This window comes from Rattus norvegicus, chromosome 14 (assembly GCF_036323735.1).
Source record: "Rattus norvegicus strain BN/NHsdMcwi chromosome 14, GRCr8, whole genome shotgun sequence".
Taxonomy (NCBI): domain Eukaryota; kingdom Metazoa; phylum Chordata; class Mammalia; order Rodentia; family Muridae; genus Rattus; species Rattus norvegicus.
The window spans coordinates 4849938-4875577 of record NC_086032.1 but is presented as its reverse complement, the minus strand read 5'-3'; the positions used below and the strand labels follow the sequence as shown (position 1 = coordinate 4875577).

The 25640-nt window shown below is 42.6% G+C and overlaps 1 protein-coding gene across 8 annotated transcripts in view; it reads left to right on the top strand.

Annotated features, from left to right (window-relative positions):
* Abcg3l4 (ATP-binding cassette, subfamily G (WHITE), member 3-like 4) overlaps positions 1-25640 on the top strand; it is a 49463-nt gene extending 23823 nt beyond the window's left edge. For 6 of the 8 annotated variants that reach the window (XM_063273411.1, XM_063273412.1, XM_039092238.2 and 3 more), the window contains 10 exons: positions 162-313; positions 1211-1282; positions 3530-3777; positions 6317-6399; positions 11862-11951; positions 13352-13473; positions 17095-17249; positions 21905-21994; positions 22818-22903; positions 24770-25640. In XM_063273411.1, the coding sequence (XP_063129481.1) occupies positions 162-313; positions 1211-1282; positions 3530-3777; positions 6317-6399; positions 11862-11951; positions 13352-13473; positions 17095-17249; positions 21905-21994; positions 22818-22903; positions 24770-24959 (1288 nt within the window). In that variant the 3' untranslated portion in view covers positions 24960-25640. Of the gene's footprint in view, positions 1-161; positions 314-1210; positions 1283-3529; positions 3778-6316; positions 6400-11861; positions 11952-13351; positions 13474-16282; positions 16922-17094; positions 17250-18558; positions 19853-21904; positions 21995-22817; positions 22904-24769 lie in introns of those variants that run through there. The other 2 variants (XR_010057398.1, XM_039092240.2) reach the window with 2 other exon arrangements.

Below are 25640 nucleotides of genomic sequence, written 5' to 3'. Positions count from 1 at the left end.
AAATTTTAAACTAAAAAAAAAAAAAACCAAACAAAAAACCAAAAAGAAAAATTCCACCTGAAATGGGAATAAAGAGTATAAGTTCAGGAATGAAATATTCTGACGAGAATTTCAAGGTTCTGGTGTCCAGCGACTTATCATGTCTCCTTCTCTGAACTTAGGATGTCGATGAAGGGAAAGACAATCATCTTCTCCATCAATCAGCCTCAGTACTCCATCTTCAGATTCTTTGATAGCCTCACCTTAATGGCTTCAGGAAAACTCATGTTTCATGGACCTGCACGGGATGCTCTGGAGTACTTCACATCTGCGGGTATGGTCGCCTGTTGCTGTGAGAGCTCCTCCATTCACAGGACCTGCAAAGAGAACAGGGGGCATCAGGGATGCTGTTTGACTCTCATGCAGACTTACTGAGTGTGGGTTTCTCCACTTTAAATACAGGTGGTTAATTTGGCGACAGGATGTTTTGATAATTTAACAGTCTGGCCTGTTGTTCAGGTCTCTTCTTTGGCCGCAGGGCCGGTTATCCACCATTTGAGTAGCTCCGGAAAGGCCGGGTATCACAGCCTTCCTGTTCACACAGCAGATGGTGGTTGTCAGTTTCCCCTAGTGCGTGACCCACCTCTGAGGTGCTGCTGAGTTGTTACTAACTTAGTGGTGACTTTGTAGTTTGGGTTCAGGCCTTGCTTGGGGAGTATAGTGACTTAAGTCTGACTTCATGTTTCTGCTCTGCTTGTTTTCTACAGAGTCAGATTGTATGGTGAGGTTTTTTTCAAAGGTTCAGGCATTTAGCTTTCTCTTTTAGAAGCATGAATGCAGTTGTGGAGACTTCTCTACCTCCTAGAGGACAGGCTTAGCTTTTTTTACTTTCCATCACTCTTTATTTGCTATCAGTTAATCATTGTCATTGAAAATGTACAAGGCTGGGGAGTCTGTGGAGTCCCATAAAATTTCAGGCTGAGTTCAAATGTTTCACAGGAAGACTTTGCATGTATATCATACACATAAACATATATGTTATCTATATATTAGACAGGAAAGAGAGATTGCTGAAATATTGTATGAATTTCCATATGAATTATATATGGAAAAATAAATTAGTGAAGGGGAACAGGAAGGGGAGGAAGACATTAGACTGTGTCCTCCCTCCACTTCCCCACTCTCTGAGGGAGTGTCCTCAGGCTGTGTTCTTTGACTGCATTCTTTGTAGGTTACCCTGCAGACTTCTTCCTGGACATCATTAATGGAGGTTTCTGTGACACAGAGGAAGATGGCCATGAAGGTTTGTGAATCTCCTAGAGTCGCACAAGTTTGCCTATCTGATTTCATTGAAACACAACAAGGGTTCATTGGAATATAGCTTTTTATGTTAATTAAGTGTCCTAAAATTAGCTGATAGTCAGTGCTGGGTGCGTTTGATATTATTTATGAAGGAACATTTCTCTGACATTGTCAACAGTCATGACATCTGTTAGAAAGTGAGTGCACTCATTGCTTTGCATATTATTCTTTTACTGCCTTAGATTAGGTTTGCTTAGGTGGCCAGGCCGGCCTCGCAAATGTGCTCTTTCTGCCTCACCTCCCAAGTACAGGAATTACAAGGTTTAACAGCTTATCACAGAAAGTCATCTGAGAGGAAGAAACCTCAATTAAGAAAATGCCCTCATAAGGTTGGGCTATAGACAAGTCTGTAGAGTATTTTCTTAATTACTGATTGATTCGGATAGGCCTGACCCTATGAGTTGGCCCTGTAGCAGGTAAGCCAGCCCTAGGGCAAGAGAGTGGGAAAGCTGGCCCTGCCCCTCACCAGGGAAGTACAGTAGATCTGGCCAGGCTTAGGAAAGGGTGAGCCTGCCCTAAGGGTGGGAGAGCAGGGGAGCTGGTCTTGCCCCCTCTGGCTGCAGCACTCTAGAGAGTGGGCCTTGTATCTCACCTGGACACCACAGTAGAGCTAATTCTGGTGGCCTGGGGGGCTCGTGAGCTGGTTTTTAGGGCATGAGAGTGGGAGAAGTGGCCCTGTCTCTCACTGGTTACAACACTGGGTGAGCTGGCTGTGGTAGTGCTCACCCTGGGGATGAAGATACCAGAGAGCTGGTGGGCTGAGCAGCTCAGTTACCACAGAGGCCCAGACCCAGGGCCCACCCCAACCTCTGCTCCATCGTTGACCTGCTGGAGCTTGTGAAAGGGCTGCTCTTGTAGATCCAAAACTACAGGATCTCCATGACTCAGGGCAACAGCAAGAAATCTGAGAGAAGTCCCTGTAACAATTGATCACGCAGCAGAAGCCAGAGGCCTCAAAACAGACCAATGACTCATTGCAATGGATATTTGCAAGAGGGTGTTCTGTGTGACAAACTGTGACACACTGTAATTTAAGAAGGAAATTTGGCATTTTATACATTTGAATATACATTTGCATGTAGCAGAAAGCAGGCACCAGACCTCTGTATTAAGAAATGTAGATCTGTATGAGAATTCTTTGTTAAGAATTAGGGTCCAGAAGGGAAAAGGCCCTTCAGTTGCTGAATCCGTGGGATAATAAGAGTCATCAGGTCAGTTAGTGTATTAGTCATGGTCTTCTAGAGTCACAGGACCTAAGGAATGCTTCTGTATATCAAGGAAATTATTGTGATGACTTACAGTCTGTAGTCCAACTAACCCAACAATGGGCAGCTGTGAAGGGGAAGTCCAAGAATCTAGTAGTTGCTCAGTCCCCACAAGGATGGGTGTCTTAGCTGCTCTTCTCTAGAAGTTGAGTTCCAACAGATGTGCTGACCTGTAAGTGCAAGCAGTCAAAGAAGAGTGAGTCGTCCTTCTTCCAATGTCCTTATGTAGGTCTCCAGCAAAAGGTGTGGCCCAGATTAAGGTCTGTACCACCAGTCCTGGATCTAAAACCTACTTTGTCCTAGGCTGACCTTGAACTCAGAGATCTCTTTGCCTCAGTCTCCTGGGATCAAAGGCATGTACTTCCTTGCCTGAGCCTAAGCTTTTCATGGCCACTATGCCTCAAGATCTCCATGCCAAGATCACAGAAACCTGTGCCTTCCAGCCTCAAGATGGGGATCACAGTTGTGCCTTCCATTTCTGTTCATTCTAGATGTAATCAAATTGACAGACAGGAATAGCCATCACAGTTAGGGATGCTCTTCTAATTACCATAGCAATTGTTTCATTCTTACATTTTTCTGGGTTGAGGACGTAGGTCAGCCAGAAGAGTGCTCGCCTCGCAAGCACAAAGCATGGAGTTTGGTTCCCAGCCCTGCATGACTGGATATGAAGGTGCATGTCAGTAACCACAGCATTTGAAACAGAATCAGGCGGACCAGGAGAAGTTTAAGGTCACCGTTGACAACATAGCAACTTCGAGGGAGGTCTAGGTTACATAAGACAGTCTCAAAGAAAAATCCATACCTAACGAACGTGAAAAGACAACATAAAATACAGTTAGGAATTCGACATGCTACTCAACAGAAAGATCAGTTAAATTACTTTCTGCTCTTTCTTGTCTTTGTCCACATTCATCACAAAGTTGGAAACTATGAAGAACTTTTTGAGAGACAATATCAAGCCACAAAAAAATTGGTCAATATGTATGCCCAGTCCCGCTTACACAGTGACACAAGAGCCAGACTGGATCAAATCTTGGGGCAACAGCAGCTGGACAGGAACTCAGCTGTGGAGACCACATGTGCCACCCCTTTCTGGCATCAACTCATGTGGATTACCTATCGATCATTCAAAAATATCTGGGGTTTTCCATGGGCCACTGTGATTCAGGTAACCTGATGAATTACTACTTTAAATGTATTGTGATAAACTCAATTGGGAACAATTTGTGTCTGTGTCAGTGACTTCTGGGTCACACTTCCCTTCTGCTATTGTCCATGTGTTTGTTGTTCCACTGTTCTTGCTGTGTAGAAATGTTCACTACAGCAAGGAGAACATGATTAACTTCATACTTATGGAAAAGGTGTATAGTGGTCGTTTTTCACTTAGAAGAACTATAATGGCTAATCCAAGTAGGACATTTGATTCAACAGTTGCATGAAGTGATGAGAGGCACACGTGGGAGTTCCTCTCAGCTGTATTCTTTACTTCACCAGTGCATCCTCAAGTTCAAGTACAGGCGTGAGTAAAGTGAGTACAAAGGATTTTTCGAGGTGCAACCTTCATGTGGGTAGGTGGATGGTAACTCCACAAACAGATAAAATTCCTAGCATGCCAGTTGAAAGAACGGACTTTAGAGAAAGTCTAAGTGGAGAAAGGGTGGAGATGGCCAGAGAAAGGGAGGGAAAAGAAGAGTTGATCTGTAGCTGAAATCAGTCCGTGAGGAAACAATGCCATTGAACCCCTCTGAGGGGAGCCTGTGCGTCTACTGCCTGAGCGATGAGTCTGTTGTGGAGGGCTGATCTCTTCTTTAGGGGCTGGTGTTTAGAGCAGTAGCTACTCAGAGACCAGTTTATACACAGTGCACCCAGACCTAACAAGACTCCTCCCTGTCAGCTGGGAACTGGGATGAGGGCACTCTCTGCTTTTCTTTAAACTGTCTCTCTGGCAATGGTCATCCTGCCTTAAAGTTTTTGTTATTGTAACATGAATCATGAATGTCACAGAAATGTAGTTCTCCCTGCTTACTTGGGCCAAAGCAAACTCATTTATATATTTCTTTCATGGTGACTGTGTCGATGATGATGGTTCTGTGGTGTTGTCTCTTGATTTCAGGGTCTTCACCATTAGAGGGTAAGCACTCTGCTGTGGGTCTGCATTTCCTTTCCTGTGCAATCATAATAGTCAGTTCACCTTGTTATGTCGTGGGCTTTACTTTATTATCACACTTGTAGCTTTTGTTGAATACGGATGGCGAGTTGTTGGCCATGATGAAACCCTACCTAGTTCTTAACACATCTACACTTTTCATATTTCAATGTTGCTGCCTTCTATGTGTGTATGTGAGAATGTTATCATTCACATTATCCTGTCAGTTGCTTCAAACACATTGGTCTTTATATTTGCACTTAGATGTCATAAAAGGGGCATTCTTATATTGTATCTCATTGGGAAAAAAGGATCTGATATGGTTTGAAAACAAGTGAGTATTTACACTCATCAAATTGCGTCAACACTTGTTGAACAATGAGGCATTGACATGATGTAAGAAGTGAGTGTGTGTGTGTGTGAATGTATGTGAGTCAGTACGTGACTGTGAGAGTGTGTGAGTGTGTGTGTGTGAGTGTGTATGTGGCTGTGAGATTGTGTGAGTGTGTGTGAGTGTATGAGTGTGTGTGTGAGTGTGAGTGTGTGTGTGCACATCTTATCAAGGCTAGGAATTGAGGACTACATTTTTAAATTTGTATTTACTCATTTTGTATACATGGTGGCATCTTATCTGCATGTATAACTGTGTCATTTGCATGCCAATGGAGGTTAGAAGAAGTTGTCAGGTCTTCTGAAACTTGAGTTTCAGGTGCTTGTGAGAAGTCTTTCGAGTGCTCTGCAAGAGCAGCAAATGTTCTTAACTGCTGGGCCAGACCTCCAAGCCCTGGATTTGGGTTTTCAGTTTAAGTTATCATATGTTTCATGAAAGAATATTTTCCTTTAGATTATAATTTCTTGTTTTTAAAAAGTAGTGAGATGAATAACAGAATATCTCAGATGAGTTGCAGCATCGTGTCACCTCACCCCTTAGCTAAGTGAAGCCTGTTTTAAAGCCATTTGACCCTCAGACCAGAAGCTGTGCAGCCTTTCTATGAGCTGTCTGCACAGAGTACATGGGGAGCCGAGGGTTAGCAGGAGAGGGGTGAGACTCGTTGAACACAGGCCCCCTCTGCTGATGTGATAGAGCTGCCCTGACAGAGATGATGGACAGCAGAAGCACTGGGTGCTGCAGAGCTGGCCATGGGAATGCAGACTGGCAGCTGTAATGCTCCGTGTTGCACAGGCACAGACTTCCCAGAGGTTCCACACGTAAGGAAAAGCTCACCCCTGCTCAGCACACAAATGCACTGTTAGAAACTGTGTCACAAGTGGATTTTAATTTTATTATTTACCTTCACTCACCAGTCCCCCTGGGGTACAGGAGAAACCTTCACTTTTCCAGAGTCTGTAATGTTAGGGCCTCAGATTGCAGGGCCCTCAACTTTTCACTTAACATGTTATCAGTCTATAAACATGCTTGTTTTGTATTCTCCCAGGAGTCTGGTCAAAATATGCTGTCAGATATGATTAGAAACCACGTATCTTAAAGTAGTGGACAATGTGTTGAGTACTTTCTACTCCTAATGGAAACTTCCCTTTTTTCTCATTTTCTCTTCGATAGGCTGTTATCATAGCCATACTGGCAGCACTGATAGGCATCGCTTTCCAGGTCCTGAAAAATGATTGTAATGAAGTCCGGATAAGGTAAGCAAATTTGGGTCCTGATTTTGAGACAGTGCTGTCATTTTTGTCAAGCTTATTTATATATCCACGGAGACTTGGAATTCGAGGCTAGTAGGCGTTCATTAGGTGGTCGGATATGCGGTACATTGAATGCCAAGCGGGAGAGCTCACATTTCCTGTATTTGTGTGTGGATCCTATACATACCTATACATCGTTCACATTTTTAAATCCTCATCTTATATATTCCATCCCTGCCACATTTCCCTCCCTCCACTCGCCCCAGTCTCTCGCCCTACCTCCTCTCTCTCCCAGACGCACCCCCATCTCTTCTCCAAAGAAAGAGCAGGCCTCCCAGTGACACCAACCAAACATGGAATAAAAAGCTTCAAGAAGACTTGTCATATACCCTCCTATCATGGCTAGATAAGGCAGCCCAAAAGGAGGGAACGGTTTTGGTGTATGTGACTCTAGCCACAATCTAAACGTAAGGGCAATTTTTCACCTTCCTACATGGAGTCCCATAGTTCTGGGAGAAGATACACACACACACACACACACACACACACACACACACACACACACACACACAGCAAAACAAATTACTCTCAATTCCTGGCAACCACCACTCTATTGTCTGTCTTTGAATCTGACTAATATGGGACCCTGAATTGGAGTCATGATGCATTTGTGGTTTGTTATGGGTTTGATTAGGTCCTTCTTTGTTCTGGTTGACTTGATTCCATTAGTGTAAAGTCTTCAGGACTCATCAAAAGGGCATGTGTAGGGATTTCTCGGACTCTATAGGGCAGAATAATTGTATTTGTGTGCACATGCTGTTGCTTCTCATTCGTTTGCGCCTGGAAATGTGTTTTTTTCTTACCTTTGCCTACTATGAAAGATGCTGCTGCGTGGGCAATACATGTGTTTAGGTCCTGGAATTTTGACCTTACAATAGAGGGCTAGAGTTGACACACCATAAGGCCACTGTGTTATTTCAGGTACTCATATCCTGTCTCCAATCCACTGTACTGTTTTATATTCTTACCAGCAGAACACAAGGGCTGAAGTATGTCTACATTCTCACACAAGTATATTCTTTCTTGCCTAGAACAAGGAATTGTTCTAAGCATCCATTGGATGCTTTAAAAATTCTTTGTACAACCCCCTTTGCCATTTTAAATTAGTTAATTTTCTTTTCATTCCAAATTTATGTATTTATTTGTTTATTTATTTATTTAGTGTGTGTATGTGTGTGGGCATGTATGTCCTACAGTATGCATGTGGAAGACAGAGGACAGTTCACAAGAGCTGATCTGCCCACCACTTGGGCTTCAGGGATTGCTTGCAGGTCATCAAGCTTGGCATAGTTATCTTACCTTCTAAACCATCTCACTGGACTTGGATTATACTTTCCTATTAAGTTATAGTTATTTTTGCTCCTGAAATATGAACCCCTCACCACATAAATGATGCACACACATTTTCTCCCCTCTGTGTGTTGCCTTTTTAGTCTGTTGATAGTGCCTTTGGTGCAGGGATGCCTTTAGCTTACCTATCTGTTCTGCATTTGTGGCTTCGGGTCAATTTTCCTGAATACATTTGGTTTGTTTGAATGTGAGTGTTGGGTAACAGATGGGATTCAGTTAGTCTGACTTCTCATATAGCTGTCATTATTATGGTTGTTGTCTAGTTTGAGTTATCATGTGGTCTTAAAGATATCCTCTGTTTTTAATTGGATATTTTCTTTATTTACATTTCAGATGTTATCCTCTTTCCTGGTTTCCCCTCCATAAATCCCATATTCCTGCTTCTATGAGGGTACTTGCCCACCCAACCACCCACTCCCTCCCACCTCCCCACCTGGCATTCTCCTACACTGGAGCATCAAGCCTTCACAGGATCAAAGGCCTCTCCTCCCATTGATGACCCACAAAGCCCTCCTCTGCTACACATGGGGCTGGAGCCATGGGTCTCTCCATGTGTATTCTTTGGTTGGTGTTTTAGACCCTGGGAAGTCTGGTTGGTTGACATTACTGTTCTTCCTAGGGTGTTGCAAATTCTTTCATCTCCTTCAGTCCTTTCTATAACTTCTCCATTGGGAACCCCATTCTGTTGATTGTATCTTGGGTATTCTGAGCTTTTGGGGTAATATCCACTTATCAGTGAGTGTGTGCCATGTGTGTTCTTTTGTGATTGGATTACCTCACTCAGGATGATATTTTGTAGTTCCATCCATTTGCCTATGAATTTCATGAAGTCATTGTTTTTAATAGCTGAATAGAACTCCATTGTGTAAATGTACCACAATTTCTGTACTTTTTCCTCTGTTGAAGGGCATCTGGGATCTTTCCAGCTTCTGGCTATTATAAATAAGGCTGCTATGAACATAGTGGAGCATGTGTCCTTGTTGTATGTTCGAACATCTTTTGGGTATATGCCCAGGAGTGGTATAGCTGGGCCCTCAGGGAGTACTATGTCCAATTTTCTGAGGAACTTCCAGACTGATTTCTAGAGTGGTTGTACCAGTCTGCAATCCCACCAACAATGGAGGAGTGTTCCTCTTTCTCCACATTCATTCCAGCATCTGCAGTCACCTGAGTTTTTGATCTTAGCCATTTTGATTGGTGTGAGGTGGAATCTCAGAGTTGTTTTGATTTTTATTTCTATGATGACTAAAGATGCTGGACATTTCTTTTGGTGCTTCTCAGCCATTCAATATTCCTCATTTGAGAACTCTTTGTTTAGCTCTGTACCCCCCTTTAAATAGGGTTCTTTGATTCTCTGGAGTCTAACTTCTTGTGTTCTTTCTATATACTTGACATTAGCCCTCTCTCACATGTAGGATTGATAAAGATCTTTTCTCAATCTGTTGGTTGCCATTATGTCTTAATGACAGTGTCCTTTGCATTACAGAAGCTTTGCAATTTTATGAAGTCCTATTTATTGATTCTTGATCTTAGAGCAAAAGCCATTGGTGTTCTCTTCAGTAGAATTTCCCCAGTGCCCATGTGTTTGAGGCTTTTCACCACTTTTTCTTCTATTAGTTTGAGTGTATCTGGTTTTATGTGGAGGTCATTGATCCATTTGGACTTAAGCTTTGTACAGGGTGATAATAATGGATCGATCTGCATTCTTCTACACACTGACCTCCAGTTGAACCAGCACCATTTGTTGAAAATGCTATCTTTTTTCCACTGTATGGTTTTAGGTCCTTTGTCAAAGATCAAGTGACTAGAGGTGTGTGGGTTCATTTCTGGGTCTTCAGTTCTATTCTATTGATCTACCTGCCTGTACCAATACTATACAGTTTTTATCACTATTGCTCTGTAATACAGCTTGAGATTAGTGATGGTGATTTCCCCCAGAAGTTCTTTTATTGTTGAGAATAGTTTTTGGTATCCTGGGTTTTCTGTTGTTCCCAATAAATTTGCAAATTGCTTTTTCTAACTATGTGAAGAATATGCTAGTATACTTAAGTGACCCCTGACACGTGTGTCCAGTAAACACAAGACAGCAAGGGGCTTTTATTCCCTTCTATTCAGTATTATATGAACTCAAATTATTTCTTCATAAATATGCATGCCTGAATTCATTTTTTTTTTGCTCTCTTAGGAGACTTTGAAACTTTTCAGGAAGATGGTTGTCCTATTTTAGGAATAATCATCTTTAAGGGTCATCTTTAATAATCATCTATGGCAACTCTGTGGCGATGTCCCCAGCTCTTGAGAGGGGATTCCCTCCGCTGTCTCATTCTTCTTCATCTGTGAAAGCAAAGTGGCTAACTGAATGTGAAAACCCCTTGGAGTTTTATTTCAGTTTCTTTTTTTGTATATTAGGAATGATACTTAACAATTTTGTTAGTCAGACCAAAGTGGTGGATTGGGTTGGCATGTCTAAATACCACAAGCTCAGTGGATTTAAAACTAAATGTGTCCGTACATTGCAGTGTGAGAGTCTAAGGGGAAGCTTCTGCCATGGTCTCTTCCTGTCTGGGCACCTTCTCTCAGGGCCCTCTCATGGCAGAGGTGGCATTGCTGAGTCTTCCCCTAATGAGGACACAGACCACACTGTGGGGCTCTACCCTTGTCATTTCATCTAAAGCTAATTAATTCCCAAAAGACACACTAAAAGGTCATTATATCAGGGAACATTATCAAATTGTTGAATTTTTAGAAGACATACTTCAACCCATAGATACTTCATGGGACTCACACTTTCTGGGGGATAATTTTAAAAATCAGAACAGTTCTACATTTTTCCTTTTAAAAATATTTATTAAATTTTTACATATATGAGTGTTTGCATGCACATCTCTCTGTGTCTTGTGTGTGTGCCTTGGTGCCATGATGATCAGATAAAGGCATCAGATCCCGTCTTAGCTGAGGTCACTCTTACTGCATTGAGACACCATGACCTAAAGCCAAGTTGGGGAGGAAAGGGTTTGATTGCTTTTATTTCCACATTATAGTCCATCACTGAAGTAAGTCAAGACAATATCTCACACAGGGCAGCAACCTGGAGGCAGGAACTCAGACAGAGATCATGGAAGGTGCTGTTTCCTGGCTTGTTCTCCATGAATTGCTCAGCCTGCTTTCCTATAGAACCCAGGACCACAGCCCAGGGATGGTACCAACCACAGTGGACTGGACTCTCCTATGTCAATCCCTAATTAGGAAAATGTTCTGCAGGCTTGCCTACAACTGGATCTTTTGGAAGCATTTTCTCAGTTCTCTCCTCTCAGATAATTCTAGCTTTGTCAAATTGACATGAAACTAGCTGGTACAGGATCCCCTACAACTCTAGTGACAGATGGTTGTGACCTTCCCTGTGGGCGCAAACCTGGGTCTGTTGCAAGCACTCTTTACTGTGAAGTCACCTCTCCAGGCCGGCTATCTATCTATCTATCTATCTATCTATCTATCTATCTATCTATCATCTATCTATCATCTATCAATGTCAATCATCTATCATCTATCCTTGAATATAACATATCTATCTATCTATCTATCTATCTATCTGTCTATCTATCATCTATCAATGTCAATCATCTATCATCTATCCTTGAATATAACATATCTTTCTATCTATCGATTGATCGATCGATCGATCAATCTATCTATCTATCCATCCATCTATCAATCATCCATCAATATCAATCATCTATCATCTATCTATGGATCTAATCTATTTGTCTATCAATCATCAACTTTGTCTTCAATCTATTGATATCAATCATCTATTATCCATCTGTCTGTCTGTCTGTCTATCATCTATCTATGGATCTAACATATCTATCTGTCATCTATATATTGATATCAACTATCTATCTATCTATCTATCTATCTAACTAACTAACTATCTATCACCTATCTAAAAGAATTATCTGTGCAATGTCATTTAATCTACAGAGCAAGCTGTGTTGGGAGGAAACTGTCTTAATGTTGAATTTGCTGTTTGCTTTTCCTCCATTCTCTCTCAACAGAGCCGGCCTCCTTTACCTGCTCACAATCTTCCAGAGCCTCACAAGTGTGTTTGCAGGGGTGCTCTTTGTGATTAACAGGCATCGCTTTCTGTGAGTAGCCCCTGTTGCAACAGGCATCAGCCGCTGGTGATTAAAACTATTACATTCACAATTGGACCTAAAGCTTTATCTCATGACTTACAAATATGTCTCCTGATTTGTTTTGGTTGAAAAAAATAAATTATGAAACTTTGTCTTTATCACATGGTCCCATGTGTTTCAAAGTATGTATAGAAATTACTAATATTGACTGAAGAAGTGGGTGGGTATTCAAGAGCAGAGGTATCTGCAACTCAGTGGAAGTTGGAAGTTGGGATGTGGTCACCAGGTCTCAGTGCTGTAGACAAAGCAGCAGTAGGAAGATGAAAATCATTCATGCATCCGTAAAATGATGTCAGGTTTTTGGTAGAGCTTTAATATAGTGGTTTACAGGAAATTGGAGCTGGAGAGCTAAACCTGCACAGGAACGAGGGTGTGCACCGCCCTTGGACAAAGGGCAAGAAAGAGCCAGAGAGATGCTCTATAGTGAACAGCTGTCTGCTCTCCTGTGCTTGTCAAACACGGAAGAAGACTTCCCGTGTGGCATATACTAAGGACTCACATTTGCCTACAAGCGCTTGCCAAGAAAAGAATCATCAGAGAGGAGCGGAGGGCATAGCTCAGTTGGTAGAGTGCTTGCTTAGCATATGAAACCCTGGGGAAGACTCACAGTACCACATTAACCTCAGCAGGGAGATATTCCATAATTCTAGAACTTGGGGATGGGACAGGAGGATGGCCACTTTAGCTACACATGGAGTTTGAGGTCCGCCTGCACGAGTGGTCCTTTCTCAAATTCAAAACAAAACAAAATCAGAGATATAATGAAGACATGGGCAGGGATGAGCCTGGAGTTTGGAATGGCTTGGGGGTAGCTGCTAGGAAGGGGAAGGACTAGGTATGGTAGCTGGTGAGGATTCATGGTTGTAAAGGAGATTATTGAAGGAAGAAGTCTTTCCTTAAATGAGAGATGCAGAAGAGAAGGATGTAGTGGCTGTAGGGTGACCTCAGAGGGCCAGTGTCACCTTCCTCATAAGAAGGGCATGGTGAGAAGTCTCCATGACTACTGACTGAAGTGAGGTACTGAGAGCTGAAGTACCTCAGGGAGCCAGCCTCAGAGGAGCAGAGTCTCTGAGGAGAGTGCAAACATCAGACTGTTTCCCCACAGGGGCTACTCTGTGGCCTAGTGGACCAAATGGGATTCCTTTGATTGGAGTCACAGTGAGAATGCCACAAGGGTGGTGGCCTAGAGATGCTGGATCAAAGAATGGGAGGTATATGGGAGTTGCCTGAAGCACTGGGACACTGTCTTCATAGTCTCCCTGTGGTATCAGAGGTCAGGCTAGCCATCACCTCACCTGTGCTTGTTGGACCAATCTATGGATGTATAACGAAGACTTTTGTTTCTGTAGACATGAGCACACCAGTGGATACTACAGAGTGTCATGCTATTTCTTTGGGAAATTGCTGGCTGACCTAATACCCAGGAGGCTGTTGCCAAGTACTATAGTACTCATAACATACTTCATAGCAGGTGAGCAACAACACCAGAGAATGAATCTTTAGGCTTTGATGAGCATGTTTTGCTTTGTACAACCGTGATAAGTCTGAAAGTAAGAAATGGTTTCTCCACTGTGTGTGGTCTTCAACAGGTGATTGATGCGAGTACAGTCTCCAAGACTCCTTAACAAAAAAACACCAAAAGCTGTTTATGAAACTTTGTTCTTACTGAGAGATTTTGTACATTATGACGAATGTAGAAATAGCTCTCAAATTTGAGGCAGAGCTAATGGACCGACATTTATTATTAGTTATCTCTCCATATGTATTTTAAAAGATTAATTTTCTTTTGTGTGTTTGAGCCCTCCTCTTTTTCTGTGTGTGTGTTTGTGTTTGTGTGTGTGTCCTAACTGAACACAGCACCCGGGAGACCAGAGGAGGATGCCAAATCACCTAGAACTGGAGTTACAGGGGAATGTGAGCTACCATGTGGGTGCTGGGAACTGAATCCAGGGCCTCTGTGAGAATGGCACATGCTCTGCGTCACTGAGACACGTCTCTAGCTAACCATATATTTTTGTTTTTGTATGTGTCTTTATGTGAGTAAAATATTGAAAAGTGGATAATACCTCATACACATGTATGTGTAAAAAGACTAATGTGTACATTGTTTTACGGTACCAGCTTGCCAAGTAAAAGGACAGTGGATGGGGTTTGTTGAAAGGAAATGATAGAGATCATTACTTAGAACATGTGCACATTTTTGTGTTTTATGGTTAGGCTTCATCCTCGACTCTAGAATTTCCAAATTTTTAACATACACATACATCGTTTCTAAATGAGTACAGATAAAGCTTTTTCACCAGGATACATGCACGCCATGATACATGTATACCATAACACAAGCACAGCATGACACATGTACACAATGATACATGTGCACACTATGATACATGTATACCATGGCACATGCACAGCCTGACACATGCACAGCATGAAACATGTACACTCTTACATGTGCACACCATGATACATCCAGACCATGGCCCATGTACACATGGCCAATGAACACCATGGCACATGAATACCAACACACATGCACACCATGATGCATGTACACCATAACACAAGCATGTCAAAACATATGCACAGCAGGACACATGTACACTATTACACATGTACACTATGACACATGCACACCAGACACATGCATACCAGCCATAATCACACCAGTATTTATGCATATCTTGGCACACGTAAAGCATGACACACGCACACCATGACACATGCAGACCATTGCCCATGTACAAATGGCCAATGAACACCATGGCACATGAATATCAACACATGTGCACACCATGATGCATGCAGAACATGGCATATGCACACCATTACATGTGCACACTATGTCACACGCACACCATAACAGATGTATACTATGGCACATACACACCATGGCATAAACACAGTGTGAGACATAAACACAATACTTGCACACCGTGACACATGCACACCATAACACATGCTCACGATGAAACATGCACAACATGACACATGCACACCACAACACATGCACATCATTAACATGCAGACCATAACACATGTATACCATGACACATGCATATAGTGATAGGTGCATACTCTGATACATACACACCATGACGTATTCGCACTATGATAAATGCACACCGTGGCACATGAAAATCCTAACACGTTCACTCCCTGACACATGCACACCGTGATACATGTATACCATGCCAAATGCACACCATGACCCATGAAAACCATGCCATATGAACACTGTGACACATGTACATCATGACGGATGCACACCATGGCACATGATGCACACCATGATACGTGCATACAGTGGCACGTGCAAACCTGACAGTAAACATCATGATATATGGACACCATAGAACACACCACGACACTTGTAGACCATCGCATCGCACACCATGACATATGCACTCCATGCCATATACACACAATCACACATGCATGGCATGCCATATGCACACCCTGGCACATGCACACAGTCCTGTATCTACACCATGGCACATGAACACCATCACACACACACACCATGACATATGCACACCCTGGCACATGCACACAGTCCCATATCCATACCATGGCACATGAACACCATCACACACACACACACACACACACACAGACACACACACACAAACACACACACACCATGACATATGCACACCATTGCAAATGCACACAGTCCCATAGGCACACCATGACGCATGAACACCATGGCCCACATACAGCATGCACACCATAATACATACACACCCATATCCACACCATGATAATAATAAGAATAATTTCTAAACAATTAGGGATGGAATTCAGCTCCCCCAGATTCCATCTTGTTTCCCTGTGACTATTATAAAAACACATGACCCATGCGTCAGCTCTGTAAAGAGTATGAAGCAGCTTATGAAGCTTACTGCCCTCCTCTGTAGTTGTGCAATTTTCTAGAGAAAAATAAAGCTGGAGGCACCCTCCCGTCGCTAGGTGTGAAAACCACCAGCTGCAAGGTTGTTCAAATCGTTGCCTTAGACGACTTACCACACATCAAGAAAGGAAGTCAGGGTGGAAACTCGAGCAGGAACCTGGAGGCAGGAGCTGAAGCTGAGGCCACAGAATAATGCTTCCTACTAGCTGGCTTGCTCCTAAAGACAGGGGCACAGCACGGCGCATGCACCCCGTATTTTAAAATAGAATTAAAAACCCTGCATATGAATTCTCTGTGGTCACGTGGAAGGAACTGATGAAATTGGAACCCAGAGTAGTTTATTCTTCTTTTCCTTTCCAACGTACAGATTCTCTGTATCGAGCCCTGGCTGTCTGGACTCTCTCTGCAGATCAGGGTAGCCTTGAACTCACAGTGATTTACCTGCCTCCGCCTCTCAAGTGCTTGTGATAAAGGCCAGAAGCATTTGTTCATTGAGGTTCCTCTTCCCACATGGCCCTAGCTTGTAATAGATGGGTAAAAACTAACCAGCGCAATCCTGATCTCAATTTCCTTATGAGTGGAATTATAATGAACACAGGGGGACGTGGACAGGAGTGTTTTCTCTTGCTGAGTCTCCTGTGAGAGAAGGCATAGAATTTCGGCTAACTACGGTACCTGTAGCTCTCCAGGTCGGGATCTCGTAAGCTGTTCTTAACTATGTATAAATGAGAACATGTGTTATATGGAAAGGTACTTTTCGGGTGAGTCGGGAAGGAAAGCCATGTGGGGGCTGGGTAGGTGACTCATCAGATAAGAGTACTTGCTGCTCTTCCAGGGTCGCCACATCTGGTTCCCAGCACACACGTCATTGGTCAGCTTTCAAAGGCTTGGAACTCCTGCTGTGAAAGATCTGATGCTGTCTTCCGGTCTCCATAGGGAAACTGCACACGTGCGGCATACTTCCACACAGACACAATAAATTCACATTTAAAAATAGAATAAAAAACCTGTCTAATAACTCTCTGTGATCACATGGAAGGACATAATGAAAGGGGAGACCCAGAGTAGTTGGGTGGCTTTAGATGGTTACCAGTCCCTGTGATTATTAAAGTATTATTTGAACAATGTACAGTTCTCCTGACTTGGGTAGCTGGACTAATTCATTTTTTTTTCTTTAAGGAGGAAGAATGAGCATGAGCTCTTTCTTTGCTATGCTATTTACCGTCATGATGCTGGATTTTTCTGTCAGCTCCCTGCCACTGTCTATAGGAGCCGGGAAGAATGCAGTGGCTGTTCCAACACTGTTTGTGACCATCTACTTTGTGTTCATGCTGGTGAGTGTTTTGCTAAGAGAAAAAAAAAAACTCCCTCTATTCCTTGTTGGACATGTAACCTGCTTGAAAAATCAGTACTTAGGACATGAAGCCACATGCTAAAGCTTATTGTCATAGAGGTGGAGCTGCATTTCTTCCTCTTCTTCTGTGACTGTTGCTCTAATGTCAGTCCTAGGATGTAGCTAATAGGCCATTTCTAGTGGGTTCTTAAAAGACATTTCCTGGGACTGCATTAGAAACCATAATAATTTGGAATCAGTAAAGGCTGCGGTTGGCTGATTCCCTCACAAAGGGAGCAGATTGCTGCCTTGCTTTCATGCTGGTGTAAGAGACTTCCCGCCATGTTAGCTACAGCAGAGATGACCTGGTTTATTCACTGGTCTCTAATGGGAAAGCAAGGGTCATGAGAAAGTAAGTGTTCATCAGGAGGAGGCTATCTCAGGGCTCCCTTGTGTCCTGAAAAGCATTAGAAACAGCGGGAGATTCCAGAGTCCTCAGTACTAAGTCAGACTTCTGTGTTAGCATACGTCTGCTCATCTCTGTAGAAATGATTGTTCAGTCTTAGATGTCCATAAGTGATACCCTTACTCTATAGGAATCAACAGACAAGTGAACCAGATTCCACACTTTCCCACCAAGCAGAGCAGGTGAATAGAACTATTGAATGTGCTACCGTTTGCATCATTTCTTCTGTTGCAAGGACATCCTGTAGCTTGGCAATGGGAAATGCGTGGCTTTGAGAAAGTGCTCAGTTTGTTTCTATTTCCTATCTATATGGTCATATACATATGGCCATGCAGTGACGTAAATCTTTAATAAATATGTTTTTATTTAAATCTTGTTCGAGGTATATAAATGCCTGTAAGGTGTGGTGATCAAGTCCACCCCTATTCTTCCCCTCCCCCCAAATTCCTCTTCCGTGGGGATTTTTGAATGAGAAATGTCCCTGAGCCTTAGGGGACGCTGGATTCACAATTGCTTGTGCTGTGTGAGGTAGAGACGTGATGGGGCAAGTGTGTCACTGGGCATCATTGGGTGGTTGTAGTCTTGCCCCATTTGTGAATCACTCCCTGCTTTGTGAATTCATGGGAACACGTGAGCATTCGGCTTCCTCATTCCACATTCATGCCTGCCCCGTGCTGCCATAACCCCCTGCCAAGATGGACTCTCATCACTCTGGAAACTGAAGGCTGAACAAACTCCTGCAAGTGGTGCTGTATGAGCATCTGAAAAGCAGCTGCTCCATTTCCTGTCAGGCTCACTTCTCCTCCCATCCTGCCTCATGCTTTGTTTCGCTTTTTATAAACAGGGCCACTGTAGACTGTCTGCGCGTGCCTGTGTATAGGGCCATATACTGAAGCAAAGTCTGGCTTCCAGAGGCTTCATCTTTAAAGAAAAATGGCTCCCCATTCCCAGCAGCCAGCAGCTGCCAATAGCTCCTGAGCTAAGGGTGGGACTTCCTGTCCACCTCTCCCTTCCATGCTGGGATGCTGCTGCCTTGATCTAGGTCAAGTGTTTCACATGTCGTTACAACTGTTTTGCATTCACATGTGTCACTGCACAATTGTGACTGGATGGCCCTGCTTCCCTGTACCCACTGCTTCCGGCTCTTACAGTCTTTCATCTGACCTCACCGTGATCCGTAAGCCTTGGGAGGAGAGGTGCGATGCAGACTTCCTGTTCATGGTTGGATCCTTTGCAGTCTCTTTTCTCTGCATGTTGGGGGTCTCTGCGTCAATCCATCACCTTCTACTGATGTTGTGGGTCTCTGTCCATCAAAGAAGGGAAACCAATGCCCTCCTGCTTCAGCAGATCTACAGGCCTTCTCCCCAGGGAAACTCTCTTAGATTACAGTTTCGCCAAGACTCCTCTGCTAAAAATTACCAGCCCATCATTTCCTGCTAGGGGACCAAACAAAACAAAACAGAAAACAAACTGAAGCTAAACTGTGAGGGCCGCTTTCCTGAGATGTGAACTGAAACCACCGTTCAGAAGGTTCCAGACGGGGACAGAATATAACAATGCTCAGGGAAACGGACGGTCTCACACAGGAAAAGCCTTAATGATTTAAAAATCCTGTTTATGATTTTTAGAAATGATAGTAAAAATTTTTCATTATAACTAAAGCAGCTTTTCTAGTAAGTGTTCAACTGTGAGTATCAAGTCTTAGACTTACTTAGAAAAAAATCCAAAAGCTTTCTTGGGACAAATTCACATGTCCCAAGTTTTCCCCTTTGAATCATGCAGGCAGCCTTTAAAGTTAATTCTCAGGAGCATCCTAACAGCACTCTAGTGTTGCTATAGTTCACTTTGTTAAGCTTGTGAGGCAGGGAATCACTGGCTCGGGCCAGGTAATCACTCCTTTAATTTGAATGGGACACTGGTCCTACAGAGTAAACAGCATGCTAGACTCTTTATAAGAGAAGGGCATGTGGGGTGATAAAGCTTGCTAGAGTCTGCTGCTCTTGTTCCCAGATGTTCAGGCAAACCTCCAGAAACCCTCCTATCAGTGGAGAAGATGAATTATTCCTCATACAAGCGGGGGATGAATCCTCTCACCAAAGGGTTGTGATCCCTCCAGTGGGTGGTGATCTCTCTAGTGGGTAAGGATCCCTCCAGTGTGTGGTGATCCCTCAAGTGGGTGGGGGTCCCTGCAGTGAGTGGTGGTCCCTGCAGTATGTGGTGACCCCTGCAGTGGGTGGTGATCTTTCCAGTGGCTGGTGGTCCCCCCAATGAGTGGAGATCTCCCCAGTGGGTGGTGCTCCCTGCAGTGAGTGGTGACCCACCCAGTGGGTGGTGACATCTCCAGCAGTCTTGCCGTTGTTATTGTTCAGCACTGTTCTTGCTAAACTGTTTGGGGTTTTTTTTGTTGTTATTGTTTTTGTTTTTTATTTTTTTTTATTTCTATGTGAAATTTGAGGGTTTTTTTTCAATTTTTGTAATTTATATTAGAAGTTTGATGGGGACTGCATTGAATCTAATGACTGCTTTTGGTAGGATGCATATTTCATAATATTTGTCTTATAGAATATAAGCATAGGACGTCTTTCTGTCTTTTAGTATCTTCTTCAATTTATTTATTTTCAGTTTCTTAACATTTTTATTGTAGAAATATTTCACTTGGTTGGATTTTTTCCAAGATATTCACTTCCCCCTTTTTGAAGTTACTGTAAATGAAATTTCCCCCCTCATTTCTTTCTCATTATGTTTATAATTTGTGTTTAGAAAAGGCTCTGACTTCTGTGTGCGCTGTCATGGTGTTTTATCACAGCAATTAAGACATTAAGACAACTGGTCATTGTATACATTTTCTATATGTGACCTTAAAAACTAGTTCTGAAGCTGAATGTCGTATTTTATACATAAGCATTTGTTCAGGTCAAGTCTGAATGCACACACACTGTCATTCCTTTGACTATTCTGGTAAACTGAAGATGAGACAGGACAAGTATGAGCTGTCTCTTGTTTATCCCCATCAGTCCTTTCTGGCAACTCTGTATGATTCTGTTTGGTAGCTTCTTAAAATGAGGGTCTGGGCACTTTTTCTGCTGTTCTTCATCAGCGTAGTTTATCAGTTCTAGGGTTGAAATTGTCTTAAGGCTGTAGATTAATTGAATACCAAATTACTCCTGGTCATGAACAGAGTCAACACTCTTATAAATAACGTCTTGTTGGATTGTGGAAGTGGAAGTGCGTGTAGGATGCTCAGTGTTCATCCTAGTGAGGGTTTCTACTACTGGAAGGGAAGATTACGCCTCAAGTATGTTAGGGAAGAAAGGGTTATTAAGGTTATACTTGTATATGTTCATCAGCAAAGGGGGTCATGGCAGAAACTCACGTTTAGCAGGAACAGTGAGGCAGGAACTGATGATATAGAGGCAATGAAGGGGTGTTGCTTATGGGATTGCTCCTTATGGCTTGCTCAGCCTGTTTCTTATAGAAATCAGGACCACAGCCTAGGGATGGTAACACCCACAATGGGCTGGACTCTGCCCTATTAATCAATAATAAAAAATGTCCCTTTGACTTGACTACAAATGGTTTTATAGAGACATTTTCTTAATTGAGATTCCCTCCATTCTACTGAATTTAGTTTTTTGTCAAGTTGACATAAAATGAGCCAAGAAAGCATTCTTTCAGGATATGTTCCTAACTGTCCCTAGTTTTATTAGAAAAGTAACTACACTTGACTTGTAATATTGTCAGAGGTTCAACTAAACATATATTAACAATATATTAAACTATATATCAAATAATGTTTCTGTTCTGAATATCGCCACTCCAAGTATTACACAATATAAACTACGTAGCTACATGAATTACATATAATGAGGAATCTGGGATGATTAAAAGTATGTTGCATGGAGGTATTTAAAGCATTAAGGGTGTGTGCGGATCGCATGCCATCTTGAAGACAGCATAAGCATCTCTATGGTTTGGATTCTGCAGAGTGGGGTGACAGGGTCTTCCTTCAAAAACCACAGAGAACCCTGGCTTTGCCAAGAGTGCAGGCTTTGGATTACAGTTAACTGAAAGAATGTTTTTAAAGATCTGGTCTGAAGGCCAAGAGCAATGGTCAGAAGGATGTGTAGGTCTTGAAGAGGAAGTTACTTGTCTAGGATTCTTAGTCACTGGACTGGTTCTGCTCTTTGTAGATCTTTTCAGGTTTATCACTATATTCCGGAAGCCTCCCACCTAAGCTCTCATGGATTCAATACTTTAGCATTCTTCATTACGCCTTTAAGGTAAGCTGTCCTCTCTGTCACTCTGCTTGGGGTCTCCAATTATAGTAACCAAAATGAGTCCCACCCAGGTCCTTTCATCAGCAATAATCTCTAACCAGCTCCTGCCTAGGAATGTCCTTCCAGGGGCAAAAGAGGAACAATTTCCTGTTAGTTTAACTTGGCCTAAGGTCAGTAAGTCACCTGTGCCTTTCCCATGTCACGTGTTATTTGAGAACTGAAGGGGGAGAGAAAGTTCAGAGCAAAGAGGAAAGGTAGACAATACAATTTTTTAAAAGGAACCACAGTATTTCTCTCCAGTGAAGAACTGACGACCGGGTCAGAGAGTACGATGTATAGTTCATATCAGGAAATTACCGGAAACAGAAACCATGTAATACTCACAGCCATATTGGCTCTCACGGTTTCTCTACAGCGGAGTGCATCTCAGTGTTCTTTTACTCCCATAATTACAGCTGGTTTTGATGAAAACAAGCAAGAACATATTCCTCCTATAACCCAATAGTATTGTTTTAATCATAACTCTTATGGTTGCAAAATTAGAGGGCAAAGAAAGAGGATTCGTGGGGTAATTTAGTTAGAGATTTCACATTTTAGTCAACGGGAAACATTATTTCAATCATAAGCCTTTGGATTCTGGAGCAGTCCAGATGGGGACACTGGTGGACTGAGCGGACTGTGAACGTGGTTGAGGTTTTTGTTTTTTAATGTTTTACAAATAGTGGTAAAGATTGTACTTGAAGATATAGCTGTGTTTACTCTTTGGAAACGTATGAAAATGAAATATAAGTCTGTTTTCCTTTCCTTGCTCCTGCTTGTGTTCCAGGCTTTGCTGCACAATGAGTTCCTCGGACAAAACTTCTGTTCAGAAGACAGGATGGAAGAACTCAGTAGATGCCATAACTATGTAATGTAAGCTTGAGCTCAGTGTCATGATGGGGCATAGAATTAGCATTAGACTTAGAGGGGACCTGCCGGTAAGACCAGGGTTAACACTCTGTCCTTTGCCTGTTCCCCAGAGTGAGTCCCTGTGCACCAGATGACATAGTTTGAACACTGCTCTGTGGTATTGATAATGTGCAGAAAAGATTCTTTAGGGCATCGTGGAGAAGAGTTTTGGTGCTTTGATTGTGGATTTGAGTTTCAGAATATTCGAGTTTGACATAAGCTGCTCTGATAGGCTAACAAAGCCATATAGTTTCTAAATGAATATGGTACGGTACCTATGAGCTGATCCTGAAAAGGTTGGGACAGCAAGGGTGAGTTTTGCCTGCCAGCATTCAGGGTAATCCCTCTGCCTCACACTCTGGAAGATGTCAAGAAATCAAAGACTAGTGTTTCTGTGTGTGTGTGCGTGTGTGTGTGTGTGTGTTTGTGTGTGTGTGTGTGTGTGTGTGTGTGTGTGTGTGTGTGTGTGAAAAATGTCCTATCAGAGAATGTGCCCTGCAATAAAGGATATAAATAATTCAGCATGTTGAGAAAAGTATCTTTTTTGTCTAATACTATTAAAATAAAAACATAGATTTTTGATAAAACTGATCTTTTTTTTTTTTTTTCAGAGCTGGGAACCGAACCCAGGGCCTTGCGCTTGCTAGGCAAGCGCTCTACCACTGAGCTAAATCCTCAACCCCAAAACTGATCTGTTTTAAAATTACAATACCTTCACTTTGTGTGATTTTTCTCATGACTTGATTTTCATATATAAAACAGAGAGAAATATTGTGATACGTTAAATCTCTCATGAATATTCAAAATACTAATGAAGAATTGCAGAGAAAATTTTTCATTTTGATTTACTGATGAGAAAACCTGTTTGGAGAGAGACCTTATTTCTCACATATTCTCTCTCCTGGTGTGGCCTGGGCTCTTCTAATACAACTTCCTTTCCAGTTCCTGGTCAGGAGGACATGGATGGGAAAGTGAAAGCAGAGGAGGCCATCCCCATTCTTCCTCCTCATAGGTTCATCCTCTCAAGAGGAAGAAATCTGCTCTTTCAGAAGATTTGTGGTGTTCTAAATCCTAAGAGATACAAGGGAACAGAGTCACAGGGATGGAGAGACACAGGCAGCAATTGTAGCTCTATGCAGAATTCTTCACAGCACCTCCTATGCTAATCTGTGTCAGGCCCACTGCACACTGCTGTGCTCCCACTGCTACCACAGGCTCAGGCTGTCACCTGTGCTGCTAGGGATGTCCTATAGCTAAGCTCTGTGGTTGTTACTTCAGTCTTAGTACAGGAGCAGACAGAAATTCACTGACTCCTGCCTGCAACTTCTGTTCTCCTCTGGTCCCAGGTCTAGAATTCCATGCTTCTGTTCTTGCGCGTGACTGTCTACTGGGTCAGCAAAGTCCTTGGAGTGTCCGTGTCTTTAGAAAGCTGGGATTTTCTGCTTGAGGAGTAGCAATACTTGACCCATGCTTTTCCCCTTCGTAGAGAGCAGCATTATGGATTTAGAAACAAATAACACCATGAAGTGAACAGAGTTGGATCACAGTGCAGTTGTGTAAAGCTGCCGTGGTTATTAGGTCTCCATCCTACAGGCTTTCAAGTAGATATGGTAGCTACTCTTCTCTGGATAGTTTCTGACTCAAGTAGTTTCAGTTAATTCTCTTATTACATAACAAATTCCTAAGCATATCATGACGACTATAATTTAAATAAAAGGGAGAAAATTTTCATGAAAATTTTAATGTGTTGAAATTATGAGTTTTTAAGGGAAGCAACAATAAATATATTGAATAAACTCTGACATTACCTTTGTGTGTGTTGAATTACAGATGTGCTGGTGAAGAATTCTTGGCGATCCAGGGCATCGATCTCTCATCGTGGGGCTTCTGGGAGAATCACCTGGCTTTAGCTTGTATAATGATTATCCTCTTAACAATTACCTATGTGCAGTTATTACAGGTTAAGACATTAGAAGTTCTTAGATCGCGGGGGAGGAATTTTCTTCAGTTGTTTAACTAAATACCAAAGTATCTTCTGTATGTCTGTAATTGTATTCCTGGACAAATGCTACATCCAGCCTGACCCTGAGAGGATCCCTCTGCTGTGAACACTGATGAATGTAGAGACTCATGGCTGCTCACAGTACAGGGCTAAGGGACACTCCAGTGCTTATCTCCAACAGGACACCTATTGCGTGCCCTCTATAGCTCAGAGCATTGTACAGTAGAAAGAGTGCAGGAGCCAGAATATGAGAAGAAGGAGTGGAAATGCAATATTGTGGTCCTGCACAGCCAAGGCAACCATGGTCTGTGTCTCAACTCTACGGCTACCTACAGAAGACTGGATCCCTCATCAGCACAGAAGGAGCAGAGGAGAACTCAATGGGTCCATCCCCCATTCTGCTCAACTATTGGCTACTGGCAGATCATGGGGGAGAGGCAGTCATTGATTTCACATGTATGTTCACATTTGAGCCTAGAGACTCCAGTGGAAAGTCCGAAACACTCTGATCCCACACACAGCCCTGTTTAAACTCTGTGGGTCATAAGACAAAGATGTGGATGTGAGAAAGAGACTTGTAAAGAAGAGTATTTCAAGGGAGTGTAAGGAAAATGAGAGAGGTGGGACGGAGGGGGAAATGGCTGAAATGCATTATATATGGAATTGTATATTTTTAAAAATAAAATTATAGAAAAGCAA